Source organism: Molossus molossus, unplaced genomic scaffold (assembly GCF_014108415.1).
Source record: "Molossus molossus isolate mMolMol1 unplaced genomic scaffold, mMolMol1.p scaffold_m16_p_23, whole genome shotgun sequence".
In the NCBI taxonomy this organism is placed as follows: Eukaryota; Metazoa; Chordata; class Mammalia; order Chiroptera; family Molossidae; genus Molossus; species Molossus molossus.
The window spans coordinates 14,403,618-14,417,922 of NW_023425359.1; the positions used below are offsets into that span (position 1 = coordinate 14,403,618).

Here is a 14,305-nt window from a genome sequence, read left to right on the forward strand (position 1 = left end):
GGGGTCTCCCTTGCCTGGGGGTTCTCTTTTCCCACGCCATCTTTTGCCCCCGGCCCGCCTCGGGCACAGAGACGCGTACCCCACGTGTGAGGTGGTGGAGGTCCAGCTGTGCTACAACGTGGCCAAGCTGATCTACCTGTGCAAGGAAAGGTAAGGGGGCGGCGGGCGGGCACGCACAGGTCGAGCTGGCCTGCAGCTTTCGGACCCTTCCCCTCTGAGACGCCCACCCTCTTTCCCTGATGGCCTCGGATCCCCAGCAGGGAAGGGAGGAGGGGGGCTCTGCCCTTTTCTTGTTCAGAAAGCTGAGCTCTCAGTTCTGGTGGTGACTGATGTGGAGTTGGGCCTCAGGACTGTGAGTCTGAAGTTTGTCCCCGCCCCCACCTGCAGAAAAAAGTCTGAGAAGAGCCTCAACTATTACACAAACCTGCAGGTGAAGACAGGCCAGCGGACCCTCATCAACCCCAAGCCCTGCGGCCAGTTCTGCTGCTGTGAAGTGCAGGGCTGTGAGCAGGTGAGGCCCGGGCCGGGCACTGGGCGCCGGGGTCTCGCTGCCCCCTGCACAGGGCCACGTCGTCACAGGGATGTGTCCTTGGTAGGAGGACGCCATCTCTTACTACACGTGCATGAAGGACAGGCTGACGGAGAGGATCACGGAGGAGGAGTGCAGGGTTCAGGATCGGCCCCTGGGGATGGCCTTCGTCACCTTCCAGGAGAAGTCCATGGCCACCTAGTGAGTGTCCCAGGCCCCTCCATGGCTGACTCCCTTGTCCCTGTCCAGATACCTTGCGGTCCCTCTTGGGGAGAGATGATGCCGCTGAGTCCCACTGCTGGGCTTTGTTGGTGGCATGTTCATCTCCTCCAGGTCTGGCTGGGGAGGCAGCTATCACATTGACTCCCTCACTGAGCCCAGCCCATGTTTGTGTGACACCTGGGCACGAGTGATTCTGGTGAGACCCTCTTGTGTGGATGTGGCCTTGCCTGGCCCCTGGGCTTGCACCAGCTGCCCCGGGGGGCCCATAGGCTCTAAGTCCCAGCATTCCGCCAGGTGGGATAGATCCCACCCTGCTTCAGATCGCCGCTCTGAAACCACACATTCTTCTTCCTTGCATGGGCTCCCCATCTTCCTACACGGGACAGCGGTGGGGGCCGGCCCCTGGGCGCTCCAGGGCACTCTGCTGCAGGAAGCCTGGCCCTGGGGAGGGGGCTGGCATCATGCACCTTTGCCGGGGGTCTAGCTCATAAAGCGCCCTCGTGCCTGGTGTCTCGGTGTCATTTCGCCTTGGGAGCAGCAGAGGGGTGAGGAAAGAGAGGGATGCAGAAAGCAGTTGGTCCCTGCCTTCCCTGCCTTGGACATCTTGGACCCTGGGAAGGGTCTCCCGGGAATGTGGACCCTGATGTGAGGCTAGGGCCAGGAGGAGGCCAGCAGAAGGAGGAAGAATGTTCTCAGACAGCAGTAGGGAGGCTGGTGGGTACTTTGTGGGAGACAAAGGGGGAAAGAGTAGGACCCAGGGAGCTGGCGAGGGTGGAGGTGGGAGTCCTGGGGAGGGAAATCTTGGAACAGAATGGGAACACGCCTCATATGATGTGGTCTGATAACAACCCTGGGGCCTGGGCAGCGAGTGAGAGAAGTGAAGGGTGAAGCCACAGGCAGCAGGACCCCAGCAGGGAGCAGAGTAAGGAGCATTGCAAACGGCACGGGAGCTGGAGGCAGACACATGGGGCGCAGGACCTGACTCGGAGAGCTCAGTTTCCTTATCCGTGAAATAGGAATAATAATCCTTGGCTTGTAGGGTTGTTCTGAGGATTAAACAAAGTCCTCCGCATAGTGTGCCAAGCATGTTCTCTCTCTTGTAGCATGAATTAGAATAAATTAATAAAGCGAAGGTCCTGCACCATGGGGCTCCTGGTCTTACTCAGCCCTGTGTACTGTGTATGTACATGGCGCCAGGTGACCTGGGCCCGGGCCATTTTCTCATTTCCCGGCAGCATCCTGAGAGACTTCAACGCCTGCAAGTGTCAGGGCCTTCGGTGCAAAGGTGAGCCCCAGCCGTCCTCCCACAGCAAAGAGCTCGGCATCTCCAAGTGGACAGTCACCTTTGCCGCTTACCCCGAGGACATCTGCTGGTGAGCCCCAGGCCCAGAAAGGCCTCATTTCAATGCTCAGTAGCCACATATGTCCCATGGCTACTAAATTGGACAATGTAGCTTTAAGTCAAGTGTCATCTGCCTCGTTAGCCTGAGGGACACATTAAAAGAGTAAAGTAAAAGTTGAAATTAATTTTATTTATTTATTTTTATAAAGTGTTTGTTTTCTTTCTTTCTTTCTTTATTGATTTTAGAGATAGGGAGAGGGCGAGAGAGGTAGAAACATCGATGAGAGAGAACATCCACTGGCCGCCTCCTGCATGCCCCTCATTGGGGATCAGGCCCACAACCTGGGCATGTGCCCTGACTGGGAATCGAACTGGTGACCTCTTGGTTCATGGGTTGATACTCAACCACTGAGCCACACTAGCCGGACGAAATTAATTTTAATAATGTTCTTTCTCCCTAGAGATCTAAAATATATCAGTTCAACAGTTAGCAGTGAATAACTTTTCCCTCTGAGCTCATAGGGCCTCAAATTTGCCATTCCTGTAGCTGAAGGTCAGTGCAGAGAACTTGTCTGTACTCCCAGGTCCAAATGAGCTCTAAGCCAGAGCCCTCAGGCTAATCTCTTGACTTGCCTCAATTGGACCTTCTGACCCACCTAAGCCATGGGCACTGTTGGTGCGTGGGTGGCCAGATCCTGGGAGATAAGCCTCCAAGGCCTGTGTCCTCTCCTCTGTAGGAAGAACCTCTCTATCCAGGGCCTCCGCTGGTGGTTCCAATGGCTGGGCATCAACTTCACTCTCTTCGTGGTGCTGTTTTTTCTGACCACACCCTCCATCATCCTCTCTACCATCGACAAGTTCAATGTCACCAAACCCATCCATGCGCTGAATGTGAGTGACCATTCTGCAAGGCCCATCCCAGGAGGGCTGGTGACCATAGGGTATGGCGGGTGGGGGAGGGAGGGGAAAGGGATGTGGGGGACCGTGAACCAGGTGGTATGTTGCTCAGCTCATGTCTGTGCTATTTTTATTTATTTATTTATTTATTTATTTATTTATTTATTTATTTTTAATCCTCACCCGAGGACATTTTTTGATATTTTGTTCAGATAGAGTAGGAGGGAGGGAGGGGGAGAGAGAGATAGAGAGAGAAACATTGACGTGAAAGGGACACATCGAGTGGTCGCCACCCATGCGACCCAATCAGGGCCGGGGACAAACTGCAACCGAGCGAGGTACCTGCCCTTAGCGGGAACCGAACCCGGGTCTCTCCAGACTGCAGGCCAACGCTCTAACCGCTGAGCCAAACCGGCCAGGGCTGTCTGTGCTATTTTTAAATAAATAAATATTTTTATTGAGGTATAAATGACATATATAATCATGTCTGTGTTTTTAAACCATAAGCAGACATGACCACATTTACTACAATATCATAATATATATATATGTGTGTGTGTGTATGTATATATGTATATATGTATATCATTATATATGACATATATATTAAATATATAATTACATTTTATATATATTCATAATGAATATATATAGGATGTCCCAAAAATATATATACAGGGTATCTGTAGATTCCATTACATTTTGAAAATGAAATGTATTTTATTAAACACTAGCTTTATAATTAGTCAAAGTGTGTGTATACATTTTTTGGGGACACCCTATATATAATTATATATATGGAATCAATCTAAATATTCATCAGTAGGTGTCATTCTAGTTGTATGAAATATATTCGGTCTGATAGCACGTTAAGCATCCATTAAAAATTGTATAGACTTTGCCCTGGCCGGTTTGGCTCAGCGGTTAGAGCGTCGGCCTGCGGTCCAGAGAGACCCGGGTTCGGTTCCCACTAAGGGCATGTACCTCGGTTGCAGTTTGTCCCCGGCCCTGGTCGGTTGTGCAGGTGGCAGCCACTTGATGTGTTCCTTTCACATCGATGTTTCTCTCTCTCTCTCTGATCCTCTCTCTCCCGCCCACTCTACCTGAACAAAAAATGGAAAAATGTCCTCGGGTGAGGATTAAAAAAAAAAAAAAATTGTATAGACTTTGTGGTGGACGTCAGGGGCCTATGATGGCAGCAGAACACAGACTGCCTCTGAGTGACAGTTACAGCCAAGTGCCAGTGGTGCGGTGTCTGATGGGGCCACTGGGAGTGGGCGGGGAGGGATGGAAAGAGCTTCTTGGATTGGGATGGCAACACCATGACCTAATCACTTCTCTTACATTTCAGTTTCTAATCTTGTTATAAAGTCATTGATTCTAGATAGGTTATGAATGGCTTTTAAAATCTTAGAAGAATTGATGGGATAATAGCTAAACACTCCCTAAATTGGTATCTACTTTCAAAGATGTTGGCTTTGCTAAAATGTCACCTTAAATATTGTTTTTTTCTCTAATTTCACTGGCGTTTGGGCAGTCACCGTCTGGGAAAGTGTGCTGGGCTGGAGGCCTGAGGTCCTGGTCCTTGGTCTGCCATGCCCTAGCTGATGAATTCTGAGCCTTGGTTTTTCATCTGAAAACTGAAGACAAAACGTTTGCCGTATTACACGCATGGGACTGTTGTGATGGTGACTGAATGAGCCTATGGATGGTTGAAGCTCTCTCATCTGACTCAATATATAATAAAAAATGCATGGTGTGCCCTGGCCGGTTTGGCTCAGCAGTTAGAGCGTCGGCCTGCTGTCCCGAGAGACTCGGGTTCGGTTCCCGCTAAGGGCACGTACCTCAGTTGCAGTTTGTCCCTGGCCCTGGTTGGGTTATGTGGGTGGCAGCCACTCGATGTGTCCCTTTCACATCGATGTTTCTCTCTCTCTCTCTCCCTCCCACTCTATCTGAACAAAATATCAAGAAATGTCCTCGGGTGAGGATAAAAAAAAATGCATGGTGTACATTAAGCAGTTTTGTCTAGATTTAAAGCACATAAATGGTCATTTCTTTGCCAATCTTTTGGTGTACGGTCAAAGCCTGTTCGTTTGAGATTAAATCTGCTGATTAGAGTTCCTCTCTGTTGATTTTATGAAAACCATACCTATTTCCTTGCTGGTGATAGCAGTTTTGGTTTCTTACAGGAAAGCAAGAATTGAAAGATACTTGCAAAGCCATTCTAAGTATAAAACTCTCCCAGATTTCATTTTCCTTGGTCTTTTTTTGTTTTGTTTTGTTAATCCTTACCTGAGGATATTTTTCCATTGATTTCTAGAGAGAGTGGAAGGGAGGGAGGGACAGAGAGAGAGAGAGAGAAACATCAATGTGAGACATCGATTGGCTGCCTCCTGCATGACCCTGACCCAGGCCAGGGATTGAACCTGCAACGCAGGCATGTGCTTTTGACCGGGAATCAAACCAGCGATCCCCTGGTCCAAGGGCCGATGCTCTAACCACTGAACAACCGGCCAGGGCTTTTACAGTTAATTTAGTCTCATCTAATTCAACAGCATTATTTAGAAATCGGCCTTTGTCAAGTCTTTCCAAAGTATCCAATTTAGTTTTCAAAGAATTTCTCCTCTGTTTTTATGCTCATTTATTTAATCAGGGAAAGTAGGAAGTTAATCAAGTGATGTCATTACAGTAACAAGTACAATGGGCATAGACACGACTGCGGACAACATGAAGCAGTCCTGGGACGTTCTGGCTGGGCCCTTGGGAGCTGAGTGGGCAGGCCCCCTGGGGAAGCGTGCTGGCCTGCAGGGTTCTGTCTGTCCTTGACACTGTAATTGGTTTTCTTATAGGGAATGGAGAAGTTTCTCTCTCTGGTGAGTAAGACAAGGGGATTCAATTATATGTGAAATTGCTGTCTTCACTCTAAAGCGCTCTGCTGTACAAATATAAAGTGCTAGTGTTTATTCAGCCAACTGTATGGAATACTGACCCTGTACCATCAGGCACAGCAATGGTTCCGGGGGTCACGGACGAACAAACCCCAATCTCGGGAGTTCACTGAGCTGCCATGCAATAGGTCATGGTCTCAAAGCCACCAACTGTCTCTGCTGTGGACCTTGTTTTCCAGGACCCGATCATCAGCCAGTTCTTCCCAACCCTCCTCCTGTGGTCCTTCTCGGCCCTGCTCCCGACCATTGTCTACTACTCTACGCTGCTGGAGTCTCACTGGACCAAGTGAGTGCCAGGAGCTCTGACCCCGCCCCCGGGCAATGGGCACACAGCTTACTGGGGACACCGGGGACACTGGGTCCCCTGAGTGGTCACCTCTGACTTCCTGCAGGTCAGGGGAAAACCGGATCATGATGACCAAGGTCTACATATTCTTGATCTTCATGGTGCTGATTCTGCCCTCCCTCGGCCTCACCAGGTACACATGGCCACCTCCTGCTCTAAATTTAGAATCAGGGTCATGTCTGGAGAGCACTGTCCTCAGGAGCATGAGCGGTTTTGGAGTAAATGCAAATCCCGGTAGCATTTAAGCTGTCACAGTCACCTGGCATGCAGTGGCGCTGGCCCACTGACTCTCCTGGAGATGCCATCTCTTTAAGCTCGAAAACACAATTTACCATGACCTTCCACGTAGGGCGGGATCTGATCCTGGCTTTACTTATCTCCAGGAAGGAAGTTTCTGTTGAAGTAGGCCTTGGTGTGTCACACTGTAGTAAGTGGCATTTTAAAGGGTAAATGTGATACCCTGGCTGGTTTGGCTCAGCAGTTAGAGCATCAGCCCGTGGTCCAGAGAGTCCCAGGTTCGGTTCCTGCTAAGGGCACATACCTCAGTTGTAGTTTGTCCCCAGCCCCGGTTGGGGTCGTGTGGGTGGTGACCAGTCGATGTGTCTCTCTCACATCGATGTTTCTCACTCTCTTCCTCCTTCTCTCCCTCTCGCTCTAACTGAAGATGAATGCAAAGGTGTCTGGGTGAGGAAAAACATTAAGATAAAGGGTAAATGTGGATCTGAAGATCTGGCCTATTTTTATTTTATTTATTTTATTTTTTTTTATTTTTTTATTTTTATTTTCGATCTGGTTTTTAGAGTAGAAAAGAAAGAACACGTGTGTAGTGATCCCATGGAGTATTAGAAATAAATTCTTACGGGATCCATTTGTCTTTCAGTCTGGATTTTTTCTTCCGGTGGCTCTTTGACAAAACTTCCTCGGACACCACTGTCAGGTTGGAGTAAGTATCAGCCACGTTGAGTTTCTGAACCACGGTCCTGGGTGACTGTCCCACAGGGCCCGGGTCTTCCCCACCTGCCCTACCGGGTTCCTGCTGGGCCGAGGCCGGGCAGAGCCTTTGGCTACACCATGGGAGCTGGCCCATTTTGTGCTTCGTGTGCAAAAATGTGGTTAATTTTTTTAGGCCAAGACTCAATTAGTCACAGTCTCATTCGTGCTTTGCAACTCATTTACCGAGAACAGAGCCGTTGGGGAGAAGCAGCTGCTGGGTCTCAGGGGCGCCAGGGAGCAGGAATGGGGAATGATTAACACTGAACCAGATGACTGCCTGGACTGCGGATTGTTTTTGCCAGGAAAATGGAGCTAAATTTATTTCTCATGTGTGTCCTTGTTAGTATTTTCAGCTTGTACCGTGCCCCGTAACAGTAATGCTCACTGCCCTGGCCGATTTGGCTCCAGTTAGAGCGTCTGCCCGCAGACCTAAGGGTCAGGGGCTTTGCTTCAGTCTCAGCGCCTAGAACAGTGCCTGGCACGTGCGTACTGCACACACGCGTACCGAGTGGAGGGCCAAGTACAAAGCTTCAGGGTACCTGGGGTCACCCCCTTTCTTGGTAGGAAGGAGGCTGTCCTGATTCTCAGCTCACACCCCTGCCCGGGTCCCCAGGTGCGTCTTTCTGCCTGACCAGGGTGCCTTCTTTGTGAACTACGTCATCGCCTCGGCCTTCATCGGCAACGGCATGGAGCTGCTGCGGCTGCCCGGGCTCATCCTCTACACCTTCCGCATGATCGCAGCCAAGACGGCCGCCGACCGCAGGAACGTCAAGCAGGTGCTGGCTGGCGGCTTGGGTGGGCACTGACTCCCCCTGTGCTTCCCACCTCGGGCGTCCCCAGCCACCTTGCTCAGTGCCTCAGTGCCGGGCACTTTGGGAAGTGCTTTTCACCAGGGGCGCAGGGCCACCTCTGTGGGGGCGGAGGACTGAGGACCCTTTGTGACAGTGGTGTGTCTTCATACACCTTCACTCTGACTCACCAGCTGGAGGGGAGAGTGTGGGTTTTTGCATTTTAAACAGTCTGATCACACACACACACACACAACTAACTAACACCAATACATTCTTTATTTGGGGGCACCATTTACATAAAATGCTTAAGATTATCACATGTCAAAGGCAGTTGCGGCTTGTGGCATTTGTTTCCTAAATTTTGTGGTGTGGGTTCTCTCTTTTTCTAAAAATATGTTTTTATTGATTTTTCAGAGAGGGAGAGAAACATTGATGTGAGAGAGAAACATCTATCGGCTGCCTGCTGCACGCCCCCTACTGGGGATTGAGCCTGCAACCCAGGCATGTGCCCTGACCGGGAATCGAACCGGGACTTCTCAGTCCATGGGACGGTGCTCAATCCACTGAGCCACGGCGGCGGGGCTATGTGGGTTCTCTTTTATTCTCCTTTGCCATGTGGGTACCGTGAGAGGAAAGTCAGTGATGTGCTGCATGCTTTCAATTGTCAGGACCCCCCACCAGATGGGCACTACTGGTACCTTGCTTGGCAGATATACAGACTAAGCCATAGGGAGGTTAGGCGCGTGGCCCAGGACACATGCCAGAAGAGGCAGAGCTGACATTGGGTCTAATGACAAAATCTGTAGGGATCGCTCCACAGGCGTCCCTCAGACACACCGTCTGCCCTCCAGGGGCTCATGGAGCTGCAGGGAGACGCTAAGAAGGCACGAACCACTGCACCTTGGAGGGCTGGGTGTGAGCTGAGTGAAGCTGGAGAAAGCTTGGGGGGGAGAAAAGGGACCTCAGAGGTGGGGGGCTGTGAGTCTCCCATTTCCAAAGTTTTCTCACCCAGCTTTCCCCTCAGCACCTGGAGCCGCGGGGTGGGGGCGGGGTGGGGGCGTGGGGACCGAACGAGCCTGTAAGCGCCTCACCACCTTCTTCCTCCCAGAACCAGGCCTTCGAGTTCGAGTTCGGAGCCATGTACGCGTGGATGCTGTGTGTCTTCACCGTCATCATGGCCTACAGTATCACCTGCCCCATCATCGCACCATTTGGTGAGCGGCCCTGAAGCCAGTCCAGGGTAGGAGGGTGGCTGATCCACCGAGCACCCCGAGACAGCCATCACGGGGCATTATGGAGCCCCCCAAACAGAGGACCTCATATAGCCAGAAGAGCCACGAGCTGTCAAGGAGCCACAGTTGACACCACATTTAATTTCACTTTTTATGAATTCCTTCCACTGGCCTCACCCAGTACCTCCCCTGGTCTGAGCTGCTCTGCCAGCTGACCGCTCGTTCTTGTCGATTCTCCAGCAGCGCTAGCCAGTGCCGGGTAACGATCGAGTTTCTCCTGTGTGCTGTCGCTCTGGCCAGTCACCACGATGATCACACACTCTCGCACCACCCCATAAGCCAGGCCTTGTTTCTGTCCCCTCTCACAGACGAAGCACTTGAGACAGGTCAGCGGTGCATAGAGTCAGGATTTGAACTTGGAACTGTTCAATTTTAAAGGCCAAGGTCTTGCCACTAACATAAAACATCAAGAACAGGCCAACACAGGGAAGACTGTAGAGTCTAGAAGGAAACAGAACTCCCAAGAGACTGTTGGCAGTGAAAGCTGAGGTTTGGGGGTAGGAGGAAGTTTTAGTGTTCCTTGTTTACTCTCTTGTACTCTGTTTAAAGTACAGTGTTACCCTTTCAAAACAAAATAAAACTAAACACAAGGTAGCTTGGGTGGGAGAAGGGAAGGCAGGTGGGAGCATTGAGGGGTCTGGGGAGTGCTCAGCATGAGAGGGCCCAGGAAGAGCTGAGGTCAGGCCTCTGAGTGTACAATAGTCTCTTTCCCCAATTGATGCTAGAATTTCAGTGTTCCATGGGCACAGAATCACAGACACCTCTACTCCTTGGAGTCAGAAAGAGGCCAGGAAGGGGGAGGGGAAAGGAAGGGGGGAGGGGGGGAGTAAGGACACTAGCAGCCAAGATCTGCATTGATGCATTTCGCCCACCTTCTGGTTCGTGTGGTCAAACAGCAGCCCAGCCCCAGTTCCATGCACAGATAGCCACCCCAGGAGGAAGGGGACAGAGGGGCCCTTGTGGTCCAGCTGGGTCTCCAGCTCACAGCCCCATCTCTGTAGGCCTCGTCTACATCCTGCTCAAGCACATGGTGGACCGGCACAACCTCTACTTTGCCTACCTCCCAGCCAAGCTGGAGAAGAGGATCCATTTCGCGGCTGTGAACCAGGCCTTGGCGGCTCCCATCCTGTGCCTCTTCTGGCTCTTCTTCTTCTCCTTCCTGCGCCTGGGTGAGGGACCCTTCTGACCCCAGGGTAGGGAGGCAGCCCTGGACTCACATTCCCATAGCCACGCCCACGGTCAAATCCCTTGCTGCTTTAACAGCATCAACTTGGTATTCACTCTGGATGTGGCACCCAGTGTGAGGGCTGGTGAGTGTCCAATCAGAACGTGGCACCGGTGCGGGCTGGTTGAGTGTCTAATCAGAATGTAGCATTCAGGGTGAAGGTTGGCTGGGTGTCCAATCAGAATGTGGCACCCAGGGTGCGGGCTGATTGAATGTCCAATCAGAATGTAGCATTCAGGGTGAAGGTTGGCTGGGTGTCCAATCAGAATGTGGCATCCAGGCCAGGGCTGGTTGGGTGTAGCCTAAGCTCGCCCAAGCTCATGTGTAACTCTGGCAAAGGCCAGGTGGATTGCCTCAGACAGCCTGAGAGAGGAGGTGGTCCCTTCATCAGCTGTGGAGGGGCTGAACCAGAGGAGATGGGGAAGCAGGTCCAGATTGCTCTTTGGCAGTGGTGGATGGGTCCAGGTCCTCATGCCTCACAGTGGGGACATGCAAGAGGGAAAACCTACACTCTTGGGAAAAAGAAAAAGGCAGGACAGATGTGTGCCTCCGCCCCAGTCTTCTGGGGGAGCCTCCACCCAACCTAACCCAGGACACTGGAGGCTGCAAGGAGCGGACCCAACACACAGAAGCTGGCAAATTGCCACTGACTTAGTATCCCAGCTGCTTGGGGGCAGTGCCTTCTCTTTATGTTTTGCCCCAGGGAGAAGTCACCCACAGTTCCTGCACCAGGTGTGGGCGTCTTCCTCAGCAGGGAGAGGGTAGGCAGCCCCTCCCTCCCTCCTTCGCTAAGGCTGACATCCCTTTGTCCCCAGGTCTGACGGCCCCTGCCACCCTGTTCAGCTTCCTGGTGGTGCTGCTCACCATCCTGATCTGCCTGGCCTACACCTGCTTTGGATGCTTCAAGCACCTCAGCCCTCTGAACTACAAGGTAGAGACCCCCTCCCACCGCCCGCAGCCAGGATCAGGGAGGAGATGTGGGATCACTGTTCACCCCTCCCCCACCCATTCACATATCAGCAGCCTTCTCCAGGTTTTGTTTATCCAGGGAAAGGGTTGGGTAGTGGGTATCATGTGTACGGCTTCCCTCCCCACCCCTTCCCTGCTCCCTGCACGGCCCTCACCACGCCCTCTTGGGCTGCCTGCCACTGGGAGCCTGGTGCCAGCTGGTACTATTATTCGGGGTGTTAATGGTCTGCTTGTTTGGAGGGTGTTAGTTCAGGAAGATCAGTTTTGTTTATCATTGGAAGTTTCTGCTGTTACCTGCAGACAGAAGAGTCGGCGAGTGACAAAGGAGGTGAGGCCCAGGCCTACGTACCCCCACCGTACACAGTAAGTTCGGGTCCCCCCCAGCACTGAGCACTGGCACCGCCTCCACCAGGTGGGCCCCGCTAATGTACTTTGATCATCTCTCATTGAGATAGAAGTCTCTTGATCGTGTGTCAGGCAGGTTGCTGGATTGATGTCAGTTGAGAAGGAATGCCTGGTCCCTCTGGGTGCTTGAACGTGTATACGTGAAGCTGCACCCCTAGCTGAGAAGAATTAGTTTTGCCAGGATATATGCCCATCCCCCTTGGTTTCAGTTCCCCCGCTCACATTCCTTCTTTGCATATTTGATGCCTGGCCAGTTGGGGCCTTTGGTGAGGCAGTATCACCGGGCCCTATGGTTTGGGGAAGCTGATCACAAACGTCTCACCAGCACCTGCCTGAGTGAGGTCCTCCCTGGTGTCAAAACCAGCTCCCCTTTGAGTTCAAGAAATGAACACTGCACGGCTTCAGAGCGGCCCTGTGTTAGGAAGACACCAGCCCCTTTCCTTCCTGGTTCCCCCTGCTTGTGGCCCCCAGGGCCCTGCTCCTAAGTGGGGCTGGGAAAGGAAAAGGGAGCCACAGGATCCCAGAGCCATGACCACTGGCCACCTGACAGGCGGGCCCTCTCGTCAGCAGTGTTCGCGCCGGTGGCTGCCTCCCAGGTGTCAGGCCCTCTTATCAGTGTCTGTCTGTGGACCAGCCCCAGAGAGGGTTCTCAGGAAGACTCATCACCCGGAGGCACACCTGTGCTCTGCCTGCCAGACAGGGGAAGACACGGGGCAGATGGATGATGGAGACCCCTCCCTCTCACCCTGGGTCTGGGACGAGCAGGGCAGGGCTGTGTCTTGGGGTTAGCAGCACTCTAGGCCTGGCCTGTGTAGGGAGACTTGTTTCCTGTATAAATGAGAAATTCTCCGAGGATCCAGTGCTGGGGAAAGTCGCTTCCTCTGAGAAACAGGTGTGTGCGTTTCTTTCTCTATGGTCATGAGAGCTGTCTAATCGATTGTATTTCCTGCTTTGCTCTGGCTGCTGGGAAATTCTGCAGTTGGCATATTTTGGGTCCTGATGTCCTAAATTGATGTTATTCCTTTTTTTTTTTTTTAAACATATTTTTTTCCTGTATTGATTTTAGAGAGAGAGGATGTGAGAGGGAGAGAGAACATCGACTGGTCTCCTCCTGCATGCCCCCCACTGGGGATCGGGCCCACAACCTGGGCCTGGGCCCTGACCAGGAATCGAACCAGCGACCTCTTGGTGCATGGGTCGACACTCAACCACTGAGCCACACCGGTCGGCCGATGTTATTTCTTTATGTGTCCTTTATGAGCACTGTGTGGGGAGGAATGGGGTACAGCATCTCAGGCCCACCCAAGCACTAACACCTCATTTGTTGGCAGCCCTATGTGCCCCGGATTCTGAGTGGCTTGGCCTCCGAGAGAACGGCTCTGTACCCGCAGCAGCAGCAGACTTATGGAGCCATCCACAATATCAGTGGGACTGTCCCCGGACAGTGCCTGGCCCAGAGCCCTGCGGACAGCGTGGCAGCTGCCTACCAGGAGGCCTGAGAGCGGGCAAGCTCTGGCCTGGGCCAGGCTCAGGGAGCCGGAGGGTGAGGCGATGCCGGTGGAGAAGCAGCTCGACATTGACCCCAACCAAGTCCGAGACTTCTGTCCACCTTTTAAAGCCCCGCTGCTCTGAAAGGACGAAACCAGCCAGGAAGCGGCTCCAGCTCTAGGCTGAAGGGTTTGGAGCAGGACTGTCACTGGGCGGTGTTTTCTGGTCACAGCAGCAGTGAGGGGACCAGGTGCAACTCCCTACCCTCGCTTGCGTGCGAGCCCGGGTTCTGCTCGTTTCCATCCCCCTTCTGCGCTGTCCGACTCTGTAGTTGGATGATGTCCCTGTGATTATTGGCAAGATCATGTGTTGGAGTTGTGTCCCTCCAGGGCCATGGGTTGTGGTGACTCGGGTAGTAGGGAGAATGTAACAAGTGGAAAACCTCCTCCCTCTGAGCACGCATATACCCGCCCCTCTCTAGACACAGACGACCAACTGACAATCAAAGAGGCTGCGGCAGGCTACGCCTGGGACCGGGCCAGAAGACAAAGACGGTCCAGGGTCATTCCGGCCCTGCTCTGTGCGTTAAGCCTGCGCCGCAGCAGTGAGCTGTGGGGAGCAGAACAGGAATGTTCGGTGCAGGCTCCGCGCACACACCTCTGCACCCTGCTATGGTCCGTTTTTGTATCATGTTGCCAGCGACACTGTGGCTGGGCCAGGGTCATCCCACAGCAGTCAGGAACAATTCGAACCACTAATAAAGTGCCCATTCAGCCACACCGGTGAGATCCAGCCTTTCCTGCCTCTTCAGGGTTAATGCGTGGGGCTCAGTCTCCAGTCCTTGGCTCCTGTCTGCTC

The 14,305-nt window shown here is 52.6% G+C and overlaps 1 protein-coding gene across 2 annotated transcripts in view; it reads left to right on the forward strand.

Annotated features, from left to right (window-relative positions):
- TMEM63A (transmembrane protein 63A) overlaps positions 1-14,300 on the forward strand; it is a 30,348-nt gene extending 16,048 nt beyond the window's left edge. Inside the window, exons 11-25 of one of the 2 annotated variants that reach the window (XM_036277473.1) lie at positions 70-150; positions 388-511; positions 597-730; positions 1,987-2,124; positions 2,831-2,984; positions 5,840-5,863; positions 6,118-6,224; positions 6,331-6,417; positions 7,165-7,227; positions 7,891-8,053; positions 9,177-9,282; positions 10,362-10,529; positions 11,401-11,516; positions 11,855-11,917; positions 13,291-14,300. In XM_036277473.1, the coding sequence (XP_036133366.1) occupies positions 70-150; positions 388-511; positions 597-730; positions 1,987-2,124; positions 2,831-2,984; positions 5,840-5,863; positions 6,118-6,224; positions 6,331-6,417; positions 7,165-7,227; positions 7,891-8,053; positions 9,177-9,282; positions 10,362-10,529; positions 11,401-11,516; positions 11,855-11,917; positions 13,291-13,458 (1,696 nt within the window). In that variant the 3' untranslated portion in view covers positions 13,459-14,300. The remainder of the gene's footprint in view (positions 1-69; positions 151-387; positions 512-596; positions 731-1,986; positions 2,125-2,830; positions 2,985-5,839; positions 5,864-6,117; positions 6,225-6,330; positions 6,418-7,164; positions 7,228-7,890; positions 8,054-9,176; positions 9,283-10,361; positions 10,530-11,400; positions 11,517-11,854; positions 11,918-13,290) is intronic. The other variant, XM_036277474.1, reaches the window with a different exon arrangement.
- The last annotated feature ends 5 nt before the right edge of the window (positions 14,301-14,305 follow it).